Source organism: Dysidea avara, chromosome 7, assembly GCF_963678975.1.
Source record: "Dysidea avara chromosome 7, odDysAvar1.4, whole genome shotgun sequence".
Lineage (NCBI taxonomy): Eukaryota > Metazoa > Porifera > Demospongiae > Dictyoceratida > Dysideidae > Dysidea > Dysidea avara.
In genome coordinates, this window is record NC_089278.1 from 28787963 (window position 1) to 28812148 (window position 24186).

The following is a 24186-nucleotide window of genomic DNA, read 5'->3' on the forward strand; positions in this document are numbered from 1 at the left end:
AACTATGAATACCCTTATGATCATGTTGGAGACAGATAGTGGAGAGGACTAAAAGTATTTTTCTTCGGCCAGCTTTGGTGGCACTGGGAATATTGCCCTACTCTTTGCAGCTGATCTGTCAGTGGACAGGAAAGTGCATGACTGGATGACGACCATATACGATTTTCATTGCAAAACTCAAGCTTCTTTGAACTTTAATACAATGATCTTGTGAGTAATCTAGATCTGCTAATCATTTGTATAGCAGCACTATACTATAGTTTAGGCTGTTGATATTTAGCCGGTCATTGCTTAAAAAAAAACTCAGAAAAATCGTGACACAAAAAGGTTTAAGAAAAGAAGAAAAAAGGTGTGATGTGATCTAGACTTGAACCACTGTACCACCGGTGCTTGCTGACTACTCCTTTTGTTTTTGTACTATTTAATGTTACAAATATAAAATATTATATAGTCTAACCATACCAGTGAAGAAGAAACCTAACCTGTTAAACGTAATGGTGACTTTCACTGCCTGTATGAAGGTAAGTTTTTGGGTGAGTTCGAGGCGAGCTAGGGTTGGCCAGGCTTCGCCAGGACGCTCGCTTCGCCGGCTCGCTCCAACCCTAGCTCGCCTCGAACTCACCCAAAAACTTACCTTCATACAACTAGTGTGTTTGATACTAGAGTTATAGGTGACACTTCCCAACAAACTACCGGCTAAATAAATATTTGCACAGTGACCTAAATACATTAGCAGAAATTCGGTCAAACTTGAACGCTCTATTAGAGAGTTTTATTTTATTATAGTAATTTTGTGGATTTCAGTTAATTGAAGGTAAACGATCATGCTACAGTAGCTTACTATACCATGATCCATTAGAAGACTACAAAATGCACCATAAGTGGTAATAAATTCATTGGTGGTATGAATCGCGTTAAGAAAATCTTCGGCGATAGGTATTTACCACACATGACCACAAATGTCCTCGAAAGCCATATGAACACGCTTAGCATTTCTAAGGATTTAATTAAGCAGACATGCCATAATGAACCACCACTCAAGGATCCACTGTATACTGAAGTTAGATCTACAACTATACTGGAGATGCAAGTTGAATTACGACAAAACTCCCTAATAGAGTAGTCACCGCATTTCTGCTAATGATCCACTTCGTATAGGGTATAGCCGGGGCTTATAGTTTAATAGCTACTTATATAGCCATCACTCTCTATGCAAACTTGAGACTATAGCCTCCTCCTTTACCATATTATTATACCTCACCTAAAGTATATATTAGAGGGTACCTTCCTCTTTTTTCAATTATGTTTTTTCATTTTATTCACAGTTGTCAGTCACAATTACAAGTGATCACTGGGAGACAGCTATGATACCATTTCAACGAGGAGTATTTCAAGGAGATACTCTCTCCCCTATGATATTTTTGTTGGTATTTAACCCACTTCTACAGTTGGCAGACTCTTTGAATAATCCATGTGGCTACACATTTCAACTTCCTGTGCCTAATTGCAACCTTCAAGCTGCGCTTGGATAATTTTTGGAAGCAATCTAGATATGGGCACCTTCAAAGGCCTGCGGCCTAGCCTGGCAAGTTAGCTTGCCTTGGCATCTACAAGCCCATTAAATAATAATAATAATAATAATAATTGTGATAGCCTACCACCTGTTGGTTCTTTTGTATACATTAAATGGTCCGAGAGTGGTGATGAAGAACCTGGTTGGTATAAAGCTCGTATTGACAAGTATCTGTTTAATGGTTTCTGTAAACTTGTGTACAAGGAAGACATAGATACAATGGTATTTGAAGAAGTTGACCTCCACCAGGTGGACTGGAAACCTTGTGGTAAGAGGGCAAAGAGGTTTGTGCCTCTTACTGATAAACCTGCCACTGTTAAATCCAGTTGGAAATCTTCTCCAAAATTTGCCGATTCAATTGCCCATTCAGTGAAGGGTTATGCCAATGATGCTACCTTGATTTCCACCAATTTGGAAACCCATTCTTCTGTGCTCCAAGAGATTGACAAGAAAGCTGCAGACTTGGATCTAACACTTAAGCCTTCAAAGTGCGTTTCATTTCTATTTGATGGCTCTAAACATTTGTCACAGAGAATTCCGTTATCAGGTGGGACCACAAAATTGATTACTGAGGGTGGTACAAAATTTCTGGGAAAACTAATTGATGTGTCTTTGTCAGCTACCAAATCTATTGCAAACAAGAATATGACTTCTCGTCTGTCCGGTTTACTAACAGCTACTGATTCTCTTCCTGTTAGGGGAGAGTATAAGCTCTGGATTTATAGGAATTACATCTTGTCACTGTTAAGATTCCATCTATGTGTTGATGCAATCACTAACCATACTATTAAACAACTCGAATCTATGGTCACTCGTTATCTTAAGAAATGGTTGCAGCTTCCAAGGAATGCTACTCGGGTAATCCTATACTATCCGGGAATTTGTTGCCCCAGTGTCTCTTGTGTGTCAAGAGAGGCAAAACTTAGTTTGCTTTCATGTATCTGTGCATCATCTGATCCTCAGCTGCAGGAATTGGGCTTGCATCTCCATCTTGGTAATGATTTTCTGCAGTTCCAGAATCAAGATTATTCCATATTGTCGGCTGCCCAAAGCCAATTGTCCGATATGCCATCAGCACGGTCTCTTTACAAGAGAGCTAAGGATGATTTGACTAGTAAAATTACTTCTGACAGTGAAGCCTATCTCACTGTGCAATGCAAATTTTTGGATTCTGCTAGGTTAGAAACTAGCTGCAGAACATGGAATAAGTTAATGACTGGATTTCACCCTGGGCAACTTTCTTTCTTGTTGAGAGCATCCTCGGACACTCTGCCTACTGCTAGCTGTTAACCTGCGTCGCTGGCACATACAGTGTGGTGCCAAGTGTACCCTTTGTGACTCTAACCGGCCAACTACCGCTCATATTTTAGGTGGTTGCCCAGTAGCACTATCCCAACAAAGGTACACCTATAGACATAATCAAGTACTGTTCACTTTATTTTCTCAGTTAATTACTCTCTTTTCTGATTGCCAGATGGTCAGTGTCTATGCGGACCTGCAGGGACATCGACTCTCCTCCTGAAACCATCCCCTCCAATGTCTTAGTCACTCCTTACAGACCCGATGTTGTCATCTATAACAGACACTCTGCATCAATGGGCATTATAGAGCTTACATGTCCATTGGACTCAATACATCATTTGGAGTCTGCACACAACCGCAAACTTTATAAACCTGAGTATGTACAGTTTTTGGCTGAATTGGATCGTTTGAAGATTCCTCACTGCTACAGAACTGTGGAAGTCAGTGTTTTGGGCCATTTTCAACCTAGTTCTATTGCTGCAATTAAGGATGTGATAAATTTTACCAGGCAAGTATCCCTATTTTCCAAAGGAAGTGCTAGAAATCTTTTGTTCAAGATGGCCAGTGCCTCAATTTCTGCTTCACAGAGAATATTTTATGGTAGGAACTCTAAAGAATAGACAATCAATCCGGACTGTTTTTAATCTGTATATAATTTAAACTGTAACTTTAGTTTTGTACCTAAATTTATAATATTTTTTTTTTCCTTGCCATGCCCACTGCTGTCCACTGTTGGTCAGACATGTGGTCGCATGTTGTCCGAGGACACATAATATATAATTTGTTTGTAATCATGCATGTTTTCTCATCAATTATTAATGATGGTTCTCTCTCTACCTCCTTTACATACCCCGGTATAAGACTTCGAGACCGGTGTCACAGTGATATATGTTTCCCCGGGCAACGTGTTTCCCGCACACATATCCCTAGGGATCCGTGTTTCCCCGCACACATATCACTAGGGATCCGTGTTTCCCACCAAAAGCTGTCAGTGATATGTGTTTCCCGTAGCGATTTTTAAAATATTTCACCGCACACACATATCCCTAGGGATTCGTGTTTCCCCGCACATATATCACCAGGGATCCGTGTTTCCCACTCAGATATAGCCATCGTGCAGTAACTCCAAGGTCAGTCTATATGGCTAGTTGCAAACAGTACGCAATCCAACCATTCAGTAGATATATTGCTATCTAGCTAATAGATACCCATGCATATTGCATGTATTTAGCTATAGGTAGCTAACTAGCTATATAGCCACTATATAAGCTAATACAATAATTATACTAGCTAGCTATACTAATAATCAGAACTATAGTCATTTAAAATAAACTTTGTTGCTCTTCTCTGGACCTGCTCAATAAGTGTGATGTCCTTGACAGGGGCGGATATAGGATTTATAAAAGGGGGGACTAACTCAAGATACTAATCTCTTGGGTAGAGGTGTGCAAAGCACACTTCCTAGCATGCAAAGCATGCTGGAACTAGGGGGTCTGGGGGCATGCCCCCCCAGGAAATTTTGAAAAATAGATGCTAAAATACTGCATTTTGAGACATTCCCACATAAAATTCATAATATTTTCTGCCTGTAGATTATATATAGTGCCTTTAGATTATAGGTATGGCTCTCTGAAGTATTTTGCTAATGGAAAAGTTTGGGTAGGTACAGACAACCAAGTACATGATGCACCCCTCCCACAATTGCACAACACTGAATAGGTGCATGTTAGAATAATGTTGAAAGTGGAAAGTTTTGAAATTTGAACAATACAAGATTGAATCTGCAGCATTTTCAATGGAAATTGTGTACCTGAATTAAGTATTGCCTCACATATTAACTACACAAGTGGATGAATGAAGCCCTTTAAACAGACCAATGCACTTCATTGTATGTATGGGCGCAGGCAGATTTGGAAAAATTTCATAACAGAACCAACTACATGTTTCCAGTGAATCTTCTATTAGAGCAGTTAGCTGACTGCTCTATTAGAGTATCTCGATCTTGTACACCTCCAATGCTGATCCAGGTCCTTGTTGCATAAACTTTAGCATAAATCTACTGATAATACCTTAGAAAGATGTTTATAAGGTGGTTTTATGAGTATTTGTATTATTAGTGATCATATAATTATGCTAAGACAAAATTTCATTATAATTTTCAGCATAATGATCAAGTAAAGCCTAAATATGAAGGGGGGCTTCAGCCCCCAAAGCCCCCCTGGATCCGCCCCTGCTTGATATGGTTAGGTTTCCAAATCACTGAACAGTATATAACTTGCGATTTCACTAAGGAAATATACAAAGTTCTCTTGGCTGTCACTGTTTGATGCTTGCTAAAGCTGCGATGGAGCAGTCCTAGCATTCTGTAGGTCTTAGGGATTATGTTTTTGTAGTGTTGATCCCAAGATAGGTCTGATGATATTATAATACCGAGATTTTTATGTGAACTATTTGTTATAACCTGTGTGTCAGCTATTTTGTAATTATAGTGATGACTTTTGCATTAATATAGGTGGACACTCTTTTTTGGATTAAAGAACATATTATATCTCGTACTCCACAAAGTTGCTGAGTCTAAATCATTTTGAAACAGTGAAATATCTAACAGTATAATAAATCTTGGTGTCGTCAATGAATAGTAAAGTTTTACTGATGGTAACACAAGATGGTAAATCATTCATGTAAATAATGAAGTGTATAGGGGTCCCAAAATACTCCCTTGGGGAACCCCAGATAGAACCGGCAAGGGGGTAGATAATGACTGACTGCATGCCAAAGCTATAGCTAAATTGATTAGTTATACATAGCTGCAACCACATGATTTACTCTATATAGCTAGAGATAGTATTTTATTGTATACATGTACTTGTAGCTACTGTTTTATTAAACTGATGCTATAGCTACATAGCGCAGTTATAGTTGAATACCAGTGAATGGCTTGATTTCCTCCATCAACATGTATACTTATAGTATTTATCTAGTTGTATAGGTATGACTAGCTATGGTTATTAAAAGTGCATGCGCGCCTATGCTAACACTACGTACGTTGCACATGACTTTATAAAGGGGAAACATATTACCCGGGGAAACACATATCACTGTGACTTGTAGGTCGCTAGCGAGTTAGTGATATGTGTGCGGGGAAACACGGATCCCTAGGGATACGTGTGCGGGAAACACGTTACCCGGGGAAACATATATCACTGTGACACCGGAAACCATGCAAGTGAGTAAACACCTCACAGTAGAGTCTAAAGCCCTACGTTTGTCATTGTAAAGTTACGCATTTTCGTCTTGATTTGGTACATTGAATCAGCAGAGAGTGCAAAACAGCTGCCGGAGCTACAGTAGTTACATTCACTGATTCATTTTAGGTTAGTTTTTCACATAATACCTATTCGAGTAGAGATAACATGTCAATGTATAGCGTGCTACGAGGCGTAGCTAGCTACTTTGTGTTAGCTATAGCATTGTTATTGTTTACTGTGCCAAAACCTCTTAAAAAGTATACAGGAACAGGCAGTAGTGGACAAAAATCATAATAGCTAATCAACATAATGTGTAATTATAGAATTAATGATTATTGTCCAGCCTATAGTTTAAATTTGAGCAGGTGATGAGGTCATTGAGCAAGATCTTTATATAGTTGAAGGAAAGAAACAGTAAAGAATGGTTCTATATTTTGTTGTGTGGCTGTACTACAATGTGACCTCATAAATCGAGTCATCAACGATAGCCGGTTGGATGGAGCTAGTAAGTATGCATGGTGTCAGATCAGTTAATTATCTATTACTTGATTCATGATCTTAAACTGTAGTTTCTGCAGTGAGCTAGAAGTGGACAATTCAAGTTTTGTAGCAATATTAAAAGGAGGATAAATTTGTTGGTGCAGAACTTGAATGTCTCCCACTAATAATACATATTATTGCAAATTTTCTTTTTCATGCAGTGGCACAATTACATTAGTTTCTGTGCTGCTAGTGTGCAGTGTATCTACTATATTTTTACACTTTATTTATTATTTATTCAGGGGTGAAAACAATCAGCCAATGGACGGCTGGTTTTCAGCTGTACCCCGTACAGTTAAAATACAATAATGTTCCCAGTTTTACTGCAATGAGGTTGTTGTGATAGCTATATTAATAGCCACCCATCAGTAAAATTTTTACAGATGGGTGGCTAGTAATATAGCTATCACAACAACCTCATTGCAAGTAATAGCTACAGCCATTATAAGGATTCAACACCAGATTTTTACTGCTTGTGTCCTCACATGAGTGGTCAGCTCAGCTGGACATCATGTCATGCGGCCTGCATGTAGCTAGCTACTTAACAGATACAATGTTAAAGTGTATTAAAGTTACTATTTTACAGTTTACTTCCATCATCTATAGTTGTGCATCTCCACATATATAATTATCATGTTATTATTATGTGCATGAGAGATGGATTATAGATAATACAGTTTGGAAACCTTGCGATTAGAGTGTTATTGCTGTATTGCTACTCAAATCTCATTGATTGAAAAAGATCCAGTCTCATGAGCTGTATGCTTTCAAAACAGATAGTGCCTGGGACACAATAACAATGCACATAGCGTTTGTATTACTTGCAGGTATACTAAGTGTTTTGTATACTTTAATTTTTAGCTTTGTTGCTAACAGCTAACTTAAAATTAAAACTACGTAGTTATATGGCTCTTAATTTTTAAAATCTCCAAGTCTCCGTAGCTATTAACATTTGTTTTACTCAGGCTCCACAAGCTCTACAACACGTACAGGACCATTATATGTAACATAGTCACAACCTCCTTACTGGTAACCCTCACTGATGTTGTCTAACTATTTTTTATGTATAAGTACATATTTGTGCATAGAACATGTGTCACTGAGTAATCAAAACACTTTATTTAATTCTTTTGATTATACTCTCTTGTTTATGCCCAAATATTTCCAATATATTGTTCAATTAATTTTCTATCCATACTATCACGTATATTCATGCATAGCTGAATAGTAGCTACATTTAAGGTGGGTAGGTAAGTATTCCTATACATGCATTATGAAAGATGATACTATATACTGCAATCATTGTTGCAACAACATTCAACTAAATATTACAATTATAGCTAAACAGTATTGTTCAGAGTTCCTTAAACACTCCCCAAATTTGGTCTGTCACATTACTTATTAATGATGTTTGGGTTATAACTACACTATCCACAATAATTTCATTAATAAGGTATACAGTATATACCCATAGCCATGTGCAGGGCTATGTACAGACAGACCAATAGTGTAAATGGAATCTTTAGGACTTGTGTATCTGATTACATGTAGGTGTGTGTATAGGGTGTAAGGCATGCTGAAGAGCATGTATATATTATGTTGGTGATTTTAATTACAAGTCATGTTCTGGCAGAACTAGCTAGAGGGTAAACAAGTGGATTTAAATTGTTACTATATAGAGTATTCAATAGAACATGAAGAATGCATGCAGTTTAGTTAATACATTATGTGAATGGAACAACTATGAGGTGCAGAAAGTATATGTACTCCTAGAGGTTGACAAAACTTGCTATTCATATATATTTTACTACTATCACTTTTTGATAAGCCTCAAGGACTTTGAAAAAGATGTAGCTATACTTGACTAAGAAAGAGGTTCTTCATTGACTGTCTGAAATTTCTAATACAGCTAGCCATTAAGCTATTATTACACTAAAATTAGTATTGAATTGGTCTCTGCTGTATCCTTAGCTAACTGCAATTTTAAACCAATCAAAACATTCTGGGTATGGCTTTACTATTGTTAGTATAATTATAAATCCTTTGTATGACAACAGTTATAATGGATGACTACATACAGGAAGCCATCATTGTGTTAATGGAGATCTACATGAGGTCTCTGTTGTTAGATCAGAACATTTACAACATCTCAACTATATACAGTCAGTGAATGCGTCTCTTCCATTCAGATAACAAATCTGGTAGCTAGTATATATGTTTATTCGTATCTGTCAGACTGTATGTCAATAGAAGTAGAATGTGTACATCATATAAAAATTGTTATGATATTGATGTACATAAATACAGGCAAATATTAAAGTTTTAGAATTTGTTGTTAGTCTTTTGTGTGCATGATGCAATGATAGATGATAATGAAGGAAAGTTAGCTGTCTTAATTGTTGCAAAGTGAGGTTTGCATGAAGTTTTAAATAAAACATTATTTTATTGTGTGCAATATTGATCCTAAAAAACCTGTATCAGTTGTATAGATGCCATGGTATAGATGCTAATGTATAATGGTTCTAATCTTTAAAGTGCAATTAGAAAGGAAAGTAGTTGCATCATAGATGTAGCTACATAAGGATGCATGCTGCAGCCTAACTGAAGGTATTTATGGGCAGGGAACCACACCGCAACAGTATAGATGTACGTAGAGATTGATATTTTCTCATGATCCATGCATGACATGGAATACTGAAACTCTATCTGTGTACTTTGTGTTGTCACTTAAACATAGGTGACTAAATTTGTCATTTTCCAATATTCATTGTGTAACAGTATAGTGCATATGTGACCGAATTTGACAAAACAAGGTTTCCACACATCCAAGTTTACTACTCAGTAAGCTATTGGCCTAACAGTTTCACACAATTCTTCCATAGCATTATAAAATAGCAGGTCAAAGTTTGAAACTAATGGCATACTCCTACATTGAGTTACGGTGCTTCAATGTCATAAAAGTGGATGTGCATGTGTGGAATTCAAAGCCTTGTTTTGTCGAATTCGGTCACATATAAAGGGATATGTATTATATCAAAAATATATATCAAGCAGTATTGGAGTTAAAAGCATTCTCATGTCTTTTACACTATCATTGACCTTTGTAACAAAACATGTCACACTTTCTGTAGAGTGTATATATCATGGGAGCGATAGTTATAGACTTTCTACGCAAAAGAAAAGGCAGTTTGGTAAACTATGCTATAAACAGTTCTGACATACCTATAAGACCCTAAAACACAGGTGTAACTAAATGGCTATGGCCTGTTGTAATAGGTCTCACAGGTCTCTATAAAAACATGGTATTGTGATGGATTGCAATCTTGAAAAATCCCAAATGATTTGGATGAACTGATGCATTTGGAGCTACCAACCATGCCAAATTGCCAACTAGTTTCTTGTGTAAACTCAAGCCGGACCTCGAAAGCAAGTGAAATTTACAAAAAGGCCAGCACTTTTGTAAATATAATGATAACATTTAATACACCTATCATGAGCCACTAATACATGTGCTGTGTTATTCTACAGGTATTTTCCACTAACACTACACTCACAACATGAGTGGACCATTTGATAGTGGGGTTAATGTCACACAACTGAGCTATGGTGTTAGGAGTGTAAGTCAGACCAGATTGTATACCACATCACCTTGTAATGGGAATGCAATCAATGTATCATGCAACGGTGGGAGGAAAATTTCAGTGGACTCCACTTGCACTTCAGTGAAGTACGAGAGTGAGTATGACGAAAATTGCAGTTATGTGATGATACACAGCCCTAGTACAACTGACAAGGGATTTTCTTTTACATCAAAACTGCTAAAGTGTCGTTTGGTGGCAAGCTTCATGTTTGTCCTCTGTGTAGTGATATTGTTGTACCAAGCTCCTGTTGTATTATTTTATACTACCATCAGTCCACGTATTGATGATTCAGATATTACTGATTATGTTGACTTCAAAGCCTGTTCTGTTAAAGTTAGTGAACTACATATATACTCTTTAATTAATAGCATTATTATTTATAAGTGTATTCTGTTATTGCAACCTTTTTATACACTGCTTAATTTTGGCTTTGTTCACATTCATATCTATGAAAATGATAGAGAACAATGTTGATAAAATCAAACCTGCATTTAGAGAATATTTTTACTAGGACCAGCATGTTTCCTGCTTTCTGCCTGTGTAGCTATATATCATATTCCATTGAAAGTGTTTTTGAACTGGAATGCTTAAAAACGAATACCACTGCAATTGTTCTATTAGGTATTTAGCATTCTGTGCATTATAAAACATTCATTGATTTGCATGCACATGTCTATCTAAGTGGTTTTGTGTAACACTATAGATTGATCCTGCAGAGGAGCAAACTGTTGAATTACTACTGGAAGAATGTAACAATACAATGACAGGATATGGTGATGATCTAGATTGTGATGAATCAGTAATTACAGGACTATCAGTAATTTTTGCGGTTGGACGGTATATGGAGAACACAGAGTGTTATTATGACTCACTGTCATTTTTCTGCAATGCAACACTTCTATTGTGTAGAGGTAATAGTTCTTCGGTAGACCTGACTGAAGAGTGTGAAGAAGTTCGAGATAACAAATGTGTTTCTGAGTGGAGAATAGTAGAGAGCTTTTTCAATATGACTGTTCCAGATTGTATGAGTTACAATGAGCATGGAGATCTGACATTTTCAAAAGCTCCTTCTCTACCTTGTCCAAGTGAATTTGATCACTTTTGTGGCTCAACATGTTTACCAGTGTGTGATGGACACTACTTGCTCACAGAAAACACTCTAGATCTTGCTTTTTATGTACTAGCTATCATCACTGGAGCTATTAGTTTAGTTGGTGGATTGATCGCCCTGATAGCTTGTTATTGTAATCAAGGAAGAGTGTGAGTGGCACACCTATTCAACTTTTGATCAATTAGCTATATACATAATTTACGCACGACAGATCATGGGTAGTCATACTAATAATGTACATCATGGCAATATGTAGCATTTGTTTAAAATGAGGAGTATAATTACTCATTATTTATATTAGGATCATGCAAAATCTATGACCACAGCATTAAGGTGGACTTATCATGTTTAGCTGAGAGTTTAGCTATCCATGTATGGAACATACAGTGGTGGACCTAGGTAGATTTCTGAAGTTTTGACAGAAACCCCCCTTTTGACACCAGTGGCAGTTAGTGCTGCATTGACATGCTATCATAGCAAAATACTATTATATATCTGTAGCATGCATGCAAGTGAATTGAACTTGCATCCATTGCAGCTATTAAACACTTTACCTTCCACCTGCCAATGTACAAAAATGATTGAGACACTCTAATAGAGCAATCACAGCTATGGCTTAATCACTTTTTCCACAGTTAGTTTTTTTTTGTAACTAGATGCTATTTTTAATAATTTCAGAAACCCTGTTTTCAAAATCCTAGATCTGCCACTGACATATGCTTCATTATATTACTAAGTTAGCTTGTGATATTTATCACTTTTGCGTTGTTAGGTTGTCAATGAGTCTGGGACAGGCTTTATGAGCAATTATATAGTGGATCCTCAAATAAATACTAAAATACTAAATAAGATTATAGTGATATAGCTAGCTTACTGTGAAAAACCTTTTATGAAGTAAATAAGTTGTGGCAATAAGATAATTTTTACATGGCTACTTTTTGTTTCTTCAGATTGAAATTTCCTCAAATATACATTGTATACAACACTGTAGTTGGAACAATTATTGGTAAGTATGTTAAAGGACTTGGGGAGAGTGCTAAAATGTTTAAAATGTAATTTTCCATGCTGCATAAGATGGATAATATTGCTTCAGTTAGCATTAGTTATTTGAGGTTTCTTCAGTGTATGATTTGCTGCTGAAATGTAATCAAAAGTTTTTAACACTGGTAGGATACAATATAAATTCAAAAAAGCTAGAGGCACCTATATTGTATAAGGTGCATAAGAGGAGCTGTGAACAGGTTTGTTTCCAATTAGGGGAAGTAATATGTTGCTGTTGTCACTAGCTCAATAAAAGTTGACATAAAGGTGTCACAAAACTGGGTTCTATATGGAGTCCTTGGAACTCCTTGAACCTCAATAAGCTGTGTAATGTGATTATTAGTACAGTCATGTGTATGATAAAGATATAATAGTACCAGTATTTATGTACTCTTGTTATTGCAGTGGTCATAGAAAATATACCAGTTATAGTCGGAAAGTCATTAGTTTGTTCGGACAGAAACTACTGGATAGCAGCAGTTGAACCAACAAACTTCTGTCAAGCTCAAGGTTGGTTCAATATTATACGTAGTATTGCAAACAGATTTAACTTCTGCATTCTGCCTTTACTTAAATATATAATTATAAATTCTGTTTCAAGCCATGCAACATATGTACGCATCGTATATTAAGTCACAATTGATTGTATTATACTAGGAGCCCATAAGCATCGCAAGGAACAAAACAGCATGAAACATATGCATAACCTGTATTATGAAACTGAACTACTTTATAAGGTTGGCCACTAGTTCATTCTGTCTGCTAGTCATATTCATGACTCTTCTGCAACAAAATTAGCCAACATTTTCAGGCATTTCAGGCTAGTTGATTGTACACATATATATACATAGACTGAAAAATAATAAGAAGCATAATATTTATGAATGTGTGGTTTGTTATACAGGTTTTGTAATACAGTTTAGCTATGGGTTATTTTTTGGATTTTGGTGCTTTCACCTGCTACATCTATATCTATACTTGGCCTTTCCATTCAAAACTAAACAACTACTGGACTCATCATCATCACACAGGAGAAGGATACACATCACTGAAGTGACCATAGTACTACTAGTCAGTGTAATTCCTTCAATAATTACCATCACTGTGTCACAGTATGAAAGTAATGGATACTACTGCTATCCACAATCTCCTACTGTTTTGTTTTATGGTGAAATTTTACCATCAATGTTTAAACTTTGCATTGGATTTGTATTGCTGTTTCTCTCATTAAGGGTTCTCCGAAAAGTGAGTTGTATGTATATAGTAAACGTTATTGTTTTTGACCATAATTAAATGTGCCTGTAAAAATGTATTTGCATATTCAGACTAGGAATTGTAATAATTATACATAAGGTATAATAAGTGCTTCTTGTATAGAGGAATTAAGAGTTGTATTTGTCCTTGTCTGTCTCCTATTATTTATCAATAGAGTAAGTATATTAAAAAATATAAATTTAAAAATGAAGTAGGAATCCAAGCAATAAAAAGTAGTAAAACAAGAGCTGAACATGGTAGCTATTACAGCATAGCTCAGTAGGAAATCCCTACTTTGGCATTGAACATAAAATAATTGTTATAGTTACCATGCATGCCAAAGTAGGGATTTCCCACTGAGCTATGCTGTAATAGCTACCATGTTCATATCTAGTTTCACTACTTTTTATTGCTTGGATTCCTACTTCATTTTTAAATTTATAATTTTTAATATACTAATTTGTTTAGTTTTTTTTGTTATAGCATACAGCTAGCTATAAACATGTGATTGTTCTATTACGGTGACTGCTGTATTAGAGTATCTTATCCAAAACAACCAAGCTGTAAAAAAAGAGTGCGGCCCTAAAAAAGGCTATGGTGAAAAAAGATGTGAAATCCAAGGTGGTGGCCAAGAAATGGCTGTAATGGTAGGTTAATGGTAAAAATTTTAATAATGACAATTCAGGTGAATTTGGTGCCACTTGGTCTTGGCACAAAATTCACCTGAATTGTCGTTATTAAAATTTTTACCATTAACCTACCATCACAGCCATTTCTTGGCCACCACCTTGGATTTCACATCTTTTTTCACCATAGCTTTTCTGAGGGCCACACTCTTTTTTACAGCTTGGCTGTTTTGGATTAGATTTCACTTCTTTTTGTATTTGTATACCCCAAAGCCAGCCATACAGCTGGCTTTGGGGCTTTTTTAACCTTTTTTTTCTTTACCACATGAAGAAGAAAAAGATGAAGCAGATTTTAAATACTTTAACTAATTCAGATTTTATCAGTAAATGTACAAATTATATATATATATATATATATATATAATACATACAGTTATTACATGTCAATTATTCCCTATGGATAACTTGTTTGCAGCTGATCTCTCTACTGGGTAACTTGAAATGTAGCTGCATGAACTCTATACAGGGCGATTTGCTTGTAGATGAACTCTCTACAGGATTCTCTCTACAAGGTGACTTCGTCTAGCTGAACTCTCTACAGGGTGATTGATTTTTTGCAGCTGAACTCTCTACATGATTGTTTCTTTGTAGCTGAACTCTCTACACGGTGACTTCTTCTATTAGCTGATCTCTCTACAGGGCGATTTGTTTGCAGCTGAACTCTCTACATGGTGGTTTATTAATTTGTAACTGAACTCTCTACAGGATGACTTGTTTCTAGCTGAACCCTCTACAGGGCGATCTGTTCATAGCTGAACTCTGTATAGGGTGATTTGTTTGCAGCTGAATTCTCTACATGGTAGTTTCTTTGTAGCTGAACTATCTCTACAAGGTAAGGCCACTCCAAATAAGACTGTAGTTTCCCGTCCTGAGGTTTTCGTTTTTCGGTGTGGGCAGGAGGCTTATTATCATTGTTCATTATTAAAAATTCGACTGCTCTATTAGAGTATCTTGATCTGTAACAAAATATTTGGTCTGGGTGCATAAACTGTCTGGCCTGACCAAATATGTTCGACATAAACGGTCCGGCCGGACCAACTGTGACGACAAAAATGGTCCTACCCAAGCATAAATGGTCCAGGTTACAAATTTCAAAATAGCTAAGCCAGAGTGATCCCTCCTCGTGAATAGCTACCCGTATACCGTATATAATACCGTATAATAGCTAATTATGTTAGCTAGCTAAATGGTGGTTTTAGCCGCATCTCTTTGAAGTGATGTCTTCACAAAAATCTCTCAAAAATCTCTCAGTATGCCGCTATAAAGTCGCTATAAAGTCTTTAAACCGGCACCAGTGCTCAGTTAACTACGTATGTGCAGCTCGCTAGTTGATTAGTATATTTTGCAAGACCGGCTCGCTTAGCTATTGAAATTGGCGTGTGTGAATTACGTAGCCAGCTGGCAATACAGCTACTGAGTTTGTGATCCTGTTTCAGAACTTATAGCTAGTGCTTAATTGTAAAGTGAGCATGGCTTCTGCTGATGAAGAGGATAACCACTGCCGGGGATGTCACAGATGACGGTGAGACTGATTTGAGCCAAATTCCTTATCAGAGATAATGAAAGAAAGAAACGGATAGGGGGAAAGTTGGATTACAGATGGCTTGGTCCTTATGAAATTGTAAAATCACTTGGAAAGGGTCTCTACAGCTTAAAAGGAATTCAAAATCCTAAAAAGGTTATTGAAAGAGTGCATGGTACACGTCTTAATTGGCTACCTTTGTTTTAATTGGCTATCTGTAGCATCAACCATGATGCTTCAGATAGCTATAATTTACACTGCTAAATTCACGCCATGCAGCAATTAGCGATTGCATGCATGGAAAATTGGAGGCGGACCATTTATGTTCAGCCCGGACCGTTCATGCACTGGCATGGGTGGTCCGGGGGGACCAGTTATGTAAGCACAAGTGGTCTGGCCTGATCATTTGTGACAGCATAAATGGTCCGCCCGGACCTTATATGCCCGGACCATTTGTGCGTTGACAGATCTTAAAAGGATTTCAAGTTCATGAAAATGGCTTTTTTTGCAAGCTAGAAACCATTAGAACCATTCATTTTAGGTTCATTGTGCTTTCTAGCAATGCAAAATAAAAGGCTCCATGAGAAATTTCCTGAAAGCAGCACAGGAAGTGGTTTTGAAAAAATAATGACAATAATGACCATTTAATGCGGATGCCCAGACGTGATGCGGGCGGAGGACAGGAAACTACACTCTCATTTGGAGTGGCCTAACTTCTACTAGCTGATCTCTCTACAGTGTGATTTTTTTGCATCTGAACTCTCTATATGATGATTTCTTTGTAGCTGAACTCTCTACAAGGTGACTTCTTCTAGCTGATCTCTCTACTGGGTTATTTGTTTCAAGATGAACTCTCTACGGGTGACTTGCCTGTAGCTGAATTGTCTATCAGATTAACTGTTTGTAGCTGAATTCCTCACAGAATAACTTGCAATGTAATATAATTCTATAATGGAATAAGTTATAAACGTAGGTGAATGCTTTATTAGGGTGACTGTTCTATAAGAGTATCTCAATCTCGCATTTGCTACATGTAGTTTATTTTATTATTATTACTGTGTCAACTTCGCAAGCGAAGGCTTTACACGGGGGGGGGTTTATGCAATTACAATTGATTAATTTGATTCTTAAATTGTTCAATAGAGGTATTTTCTTTGATGTGATTGGTAAGTTATTCCAGATATTACAAGCATTAGGTCCGAACGAGTCCTGATAAGTGTCTGTTCTTGCAAATGGAACTAAAATATTATTTGCATGAGATCTTCTTGTGATGGTGAATTCTGCTGTTGTTGTGGTATTAGATGAAATGATGTCACTGAGTGGGACACATGTTAAGTTTTGAATGATCTTAAAAAGGAAGCACAAACGGAAGCTATGTCTATGAGTATCTAGTTGTTGCCACCCAAGTTGATGAAATCATACTTGATACATGCTAGTTGCGTTTCGAATCATAGCTCAGTTATTTGTAATCTGATTCTTCTGTACTACTGCAAGGACTTTTTATGATGATTATTCCAGCTACATACTGATTTTCAACTCATGCTCTAAGCGGTTTGCTTGGTAGATGTGAAAACTAATAGTTTTTTATTCATAAAAATCGATCGCGTAATTTTGACACAGGTTGGGTTTTGTGTCATATCTCCATGGTCTTTATCTTGATTCCTTTCAAACCACTGAAAGACACTCCTACAATGGTTACTCCATCTACATATCAATGTTCAACTCATTCCTCCAAGCGGTTTACCCTGTAGGCGTGACAGACCTTGAACCTTATTTTACGCAAATAATCGGTCATAACTCCGCGAATATTCATCGGATTCCTACCAAAGTTGGTACGGCGATCCGCCCGCCTTAATGAACCCTTAAAGTGTGCCAAATATCAGCCCGATCCAAGCACGCATTCATGTTTTATGGCGGATTTTACGAAGTGTGTGAAATGAAGAAACGAAGAAATTAAAATGAAACTTTGTTTGCTTGTATCTCAGAAATGGCAGGAGCGATTTTCTTCAAATTTGGCATGTAGACTTCCCTAACTGGCCGGCACGTCTGTAGCAAATTTGGTTCCAATCGGATTTGTGATCAGAGCTACATAGGTGTGAAAATTGCGTTTTCTTTCTTCCTGTTAATATATTCACGGTGTGGTGCGCCGGCTTCTTGGGCCGCACGACACACTACCGTGTGTCTTGATATCATCCATTACACATCTTTGTAATATATTTTTACACAATGCTATATGCATCTTTACTTTTGGTAATATAATAATAGTACATTGTTGGTTGGATTAGATAAACAGCACTTACAGCAGACATAATAAAATATATTTCATTGTCAACATCTATAATAAGAGAACATTAGGTGATAAATTTACACAACCATTCAGAGGTACCCTATCCTTTTTTGTATATAATAATTATGTGGTCAAAATAATAGCAATCTGGCAGCAGAAATTGTAATATCAATTTATACCTGGGTGGCGTATCTAGACTCTCTGATTTGATAGGGTCAAAAAAAACCAAAGGTAATTGCCTGCTCACAATGGCAGCCCTCCACCAACTATATATGCTTATTTATAACTGCATAGTTTACTATGCTGATGCTCTGAATAGAATGACTACTTTATTAGAGTGATTGTCTGCTCTATTAGAGTATATCTCGATCTCACATACCAAAATTCTTTGGTAGTGCACCAGAATTTTTTTTGGTAGGGCACAGATCTACTTAGACCCACCCCTAGATATGCCACTGGACAAATGTATCTCTTGTCAGTTACTCTCTGGCGATATAATGCCAAAATGATCCTGAGGCATTATGGCTTATGCCCAGAAGATGGCATAGACTTGTTGAACTAAGTTATTAATTAAGGTTGTTTTGTAGTTAAGGTAGCTAGTTTTGTAGTTAAAGTACTTAGTTTGGTAGTTAAGCTAGTTAGAATTTTGCATAGCATATTTGTAATATATAGTCACTGTTCAATAATTGCGTAGGTAATTTTCTTTCTTCCTGTCAGTGTATCTCTTTGAATTGTTAAACGTGTATATTATGATATGTCATTGATAAAGAAATGTTGTTTCTTACTAGGAAAATCATTGGAAGTCAAACAACATCAGTAGTGTTTCTATATCATCTTGTATGGGACATTCAATTCCAGAAGTTAAGCTGATTCTAATTTTTTGCTACTATTCCATAAACTACCTGGTGTATCTCATTGCTTTGGTCATGTACTTGTATGTTTTGTATGATTATGGTGTGAATATATTTCAGTACAAGTTTTGTTCAGCTGGAGGCTACAAAGAACAATGTGAAATTTACAAAGAAAGAGCAGAAGAGTCATTTATACCATCAACCATTTTGAGTATACTATCAGTTTTATTATTTTCAATGATCAACTTCAGTCACATGACGTATGTAGTACAATTTCTAGAGCTGAAAAAAGCCATGAAAGAAAAACTGAAATCTTGGCATTGTATTTAATATCAGCTATTGCGTATATATAACAAGTATTGATAACTGTATATTTTTCCATATGTATTTTATATTTGAGTAATTATGTACATAACTTTTAGTTAACTTATAATAGTTGTTAAGGTGTTTTGCACTTTGATCTACATGTTGTATATAGATGGAGTCAGGTCACCTGTTAAATGTTAAGAAAGCAACTGGCCCAGATGGTGTAGCTATAGCTACTTATCTGATCAGAATGTAAAACTTTGTGCTACAGATAAACACCAGCCTATATTTAGCTACTGTGCTTTAATTTTATCCATATAGGGGTGGAGAAAGGTGTAAAATCTTGGGGGCTTCAAAATTAGGCCGAGCTGAACCACTATATACATGGAGGCCTGTTCATGCTACACAGCACAAACTTTTCTTCGGGGGCCATATACTCCTAAAAGGAGGATGTTGAGTGTATCTGTTCTATTAGAGCATGTCAGTCTTTTCCATGACATGCTTATATTCATATCATGGACCATGTGTGATTTGCATGTGTTTTATATGCTATACACTTGATGCTTCAGGCAGTTATGTTAAAATTATTATTTTTATAGGCTTTTCAATGCAGGCAAGTCTGCATTAAAGGTCAGTGGGTAAATTGTATCCACAGTCAAAATTAATAATAATAATAATATGCCAGCATATGGTTTCAAAAATTGTTTCTATACTGACACATATCCTTACTGTTGCTCTTACAGTAGCTATAGTCCTTGGCTTTATAAAAAGTTGTAAAATAATCAAAGGCACATAGCACCCATAATGGGCAATGCTATATTGTAAGCAATATTATTGCAGCCATTCCTTGCATCTTTGGTTTCACAATTGCTACTTTTTAATCCCAGAAGTTTTGAATGCCCAATCTTTCCACAACTTATAACAACTGTTTTAACATGGATTTCTTATGTTTCTCTATTTTATCTTGGTATGGTTCCAAAGCCAGTTGTAGATCAAAAGCATGTGTTATTAACACTAGCAAGGTACATGTACTGTATGTAGAAATAGATGTACAATGATAGTCAGGAGTGGGTTCACAGGGGTGGTATACATACATTCACATGGTAGGCACAGGGCATAGCTCATTCAAATCCAAGCTTGTACAAAATACATACAATTTTTTCCATCACACACTGGATTATAGACCATGTGTGAACACAGTTGTATGATCATTGTGAATAGTTAACACATACATCAGTTTGCTGACAGCTTAATTGATTTAAAATGAATGTAAATGTTAGAGGGATTTTTGTCGTCCTACCTATATCATGTATATGGGGGCATGTACTTCTTTTGACTATAATGCATCCTTTATCTGTTCTGTTGTTGAGTATGTATAGATTATCTCAAGTTTATTTCCTTTCTTTTACAGTAATAGAGAGGGCAAGTGTAGTCAATTTAGAAGAAGCTCAATAAACTGTTGAAATCTTTCATGCATGTGTATGCTGTTATCATAGTCAAGTGATAAAAAATTCAGTTTCATCCTGTACAATTGCAGTTAAATATCTATGTGTAACCTTACAGTGACCTTCCAATTGGAACTATATAGAATGCGGCAAATTTAAAGGTTGGAAGAATTTTACCTCTAATGACTGCTCTATTAGAATGGGGAATATCAAATTGCATAATATTTTGTTTTCCAAGTTACCTTATAAAAAAGGAAAGGAAGTAATTAAATATTTCACTATACGTGAATGATTTAGCAGTGTGATGTTAGAGCTGCTATAGCGAGATCATTTATGTAATCAGAAGGATGGAGGAGCTAGTATCAAGAGTTCATAGAAAGAGAATGTCCAACTTCCAATACAGTGTGTTAAAACCACAATCTAAGTTAAATTAATACTACTTTCAACTGGTGATAGATAACTGTTGACTAGTGCATATCTATAGTGTCAAGCCTTCATTCTGTGAATAGACTGAATTAGTGAGTTTCTCAGTTAGATACTTACTCCTTTATATATTATATACCCCTACTAAGACTGCAACTTGGGTCACATAATGTTTCATGTTGTCTATTGGTATCTACTGCTTTTAAAAGTCTGAAGTGTGCAGCAAAATAAAATATTGGTCCATGAATAATGAGAAAGTTTCTGGTATAAATGAAAAAGTGGGACTTTATCAAAGTGCTTGCTAGAGTCAAGTCAGTATTAAAACATGTGCATCATACTGCATAATAATGATTTCATTTCAGAAATTGCTGTTACAGTGGTATATTACAGGAAAAAACTGACAAAACTGTGCTGTGTGTCAGATAGCACTTCATATCTTTGCAGGTGCTTAGCTAGTAAGTGGATGATATTTTAGGTGTATTTTCAAGCATTACCGCTAGTGCTATATGAAAAATACAGTACAAGGCGCATGGCCGAGTGCTTTATTTTTCATATAGCACAAGCAAGGCAATGCTTTAAATGATTTATGGAACTTTCTAGTTGTGTAGCTTCACCATACACTAGGACTCACAATTAGCTAGCATGTGTTGCACGTAATATTAACAGCCAAAATGCACACAAACTAGTTTAACCAGTAAAGTAACTCACACGGAGTTCACCATAGTTTGGCATGGCAGATGTTCATCACTAATTTTAGCAGGTTTTGCTCACATCCCACAATCGAATATATTGTGACACATGGTGAAGTATTTCCGTGGTATCTCCAGGACTTGTCCATTTAAATTAACAATGGTTATGTCATCCACCCTTTACAAAAAGTAATACCATTATCGTTATAATCATTACTTACCTTTGTTAAGAGGCGGGTGACACAAACTATAGCTATGTATGAGACACACAGGGAGCAGAATCAGTTTCACATCATAAAATAATTTAGACCAGCAGTCAAACTAAATCTGCCTCTCACTTGGCCTCATGAAGTCTATAGACATTTTGTATGTGTCACAGCTAAATAACTTGAATCACTACAGAAGTTTGAAACAAAACAATGGCTGAACATTGAAAAAGGGATCCATCTGTGCTGTACTTTGAAAATTAGTTTGTAGCTATGTCAACACAACTTGAGGTCATGTTGCTGATGGCATCCTGTATTGCATAGGTTTAGCAATTCTTTGTAGGTATATATACTAGTCAAGGATCAGTGCAATATAGAGTCATCGATCACTGTAAACATACACATTACAGGTGGCTTTAATATCTAGGAATTTTAAGCTTGGTTAGGAATCATAGAATTATCACTGTTATGACCCCAATTGAACTTAATATTCCTACAGTTTTTCCTTACACTTATTTTTTTGTAGTACAATTGTCTCCGGATTTGTGAAAAGGGATCTTCCACATACATCCAATTAATTTACCTACTTTGGCAATCCATAACTTTAATAAGATTGAAAAAGTTATTGTCTTGACATTTGGTCAGTAGCGAATGAGTAGAACAATCTCAAAAAGGTATGGTATTTTGAACCAAAGTTATGCTTACAGAAGTGGACAGGATATTTGTGTAAAACATCTTTTTTCACACATTCAGTCACAATTATGACTGGTGAACTACATCAAAAGAAGGAATGGCAGCAGACTTGATGTTTTTATTTGAAATCGCACCCTAACTATCAAATACTGAAACATAAAGTGGCCATTACTCTTTGTTGTCAGCTGTGTGCCGCCCATTGCACAGCATTACAAACAAAGAACAGCACGAGAAGTGCCTCTGTAATCAATCCAGTCACTACAGAGGGTAACAGATGAATCTCATTGCAAATGTAGGAAGCCATTATGTGTTACCACAAATTGACACATTGAGATGAGAAATGGGACACAAAGGAGTACAAAGGTATAAGTCCATGATGCATACATTGTACGTAGCATAAGCAACCAATTGTAAGATGGGTTTATTGTTATACTGAAATAGTACTATATGGGTTGACAAAGTGTGTGTGTGTATCAAGCTATTGTTTTGCATTTCAACTCATCTGATGGTTCCAAAAAAATGATGACAATTGTAACTCGAATTGTACAAAGATTAACAGTACGTGTCACTTCTTTACTGTAGGTTTGTGGCTGCTTTGGAAGCAATTACTGCCTGTGCTATCAATGGCATTTGTTCCCATTACTTTGAGAGGCCATGACAGTTCAAATGCTGCTTAAATGTAATAGTCACCAAACAATGAAGGAAACAAGCCAAGCCATGATTTAGGCCAGCAATTTGGCAACTTCCCACAGATAATCACTGCATGGCTACTTGAGATTGATCTGTCACAATCTAAGATGATATTATGGCGGTTGTTTTCAAGGCAAAGGTTGGCCAGAATAATTGTAGTCAAGAGTAGTGTACAGCCATCTAGCCAATTGCTAAGAGGCATGGTATATCCAATATTCATTTCCACTGACTCCAAGCATGCCATCATACTAACATCCAAAAACAACCAAAGAGTAGAGCAAAGAAAAGAAGCTACATAGTTGTTCCACTGTTAGTTACCGTAGGTCTGGTACATGACCGCTGTCTGTTGAAACATAAACAATTTATGTGCACATTCTATAAAAATCGAAAGTATTGTGGAGTTCTGGTGATTAAGTCAGGGTTTTGATAAAAGGTTACTTCGACTCTGCATGTGACACCAAATTGCATGGGACACAAGAATGCAAGGTCATGTGAAATACCTCTGCCAAAAACCACTGCTTCTCCCAGAACGTTTGGATGAGAAGGTATGAATAATAAAATGTCTTGTCAATAATTGGTTGTTAATCAGGCACGCAGAGATTTAGTCAGTCATTAGAAAATTTTACTGAATAAAGAGCACCCTACTAGATAGCTATAGCATTTTGACTCTTACTGAAG

At 36.4% G+C, this 24186-nt stretch overlaps 1 protein-coding gene across 1 annotated transcript; it reads left to right on the plus strand.

Moving 5' to 3' along the window:
• The first annotated feature begins 6129 nt into the window (after positions 1–6129).
• On the plus strand, positions 6130–19458 carry LOC136260963 (uncharacterized). Its single transcript, XM_066054887.1, has 7 exons — positions 6130–6249; positions 10192–10637; positions 11008–11564; positions 12366–12421; positions 12862–12966; positions 13361–13701; positions 18994–19458. Exons 2-7 carry the CDS (start codon positions 10221–10223, stop codon positions 19384–19386), a joined length of 1869 nt encoding a protein of 622 aa, XP_065910959.1. The 5' UTR covers positions 6130–6249; positions 10192–10220; the 3' UTR covers positions 19387–19458.
• Positions 19459–24186: the final 4728 nt, after the last annotated feature.

Excerpts from the sequence above, each read along its gene's own strand:
- LOC136260963 (XM_066054887.1), top strand. The coding sequence starts at position 10,221 with ATGAGTGGACCATTTGATAGTGGGGTTAATGTCACACAACTGAGCTAT. Across the intron at positions 11,565-12,365 it reads TATTGTAATCAAGGAAGAGT|ATTGAAATTTCCTCAAATAT; the intron begins GTGAGTGGCACA and ends TTGTTTCTTCAG. Across the intron at positions 12,422-12,861 it reads TGTAGTTGGAACAATTATTG|TGGTCATAGAAAATATACCA; the intron begins GTAAGTATGTTA and ends TTGTTATTGCAG.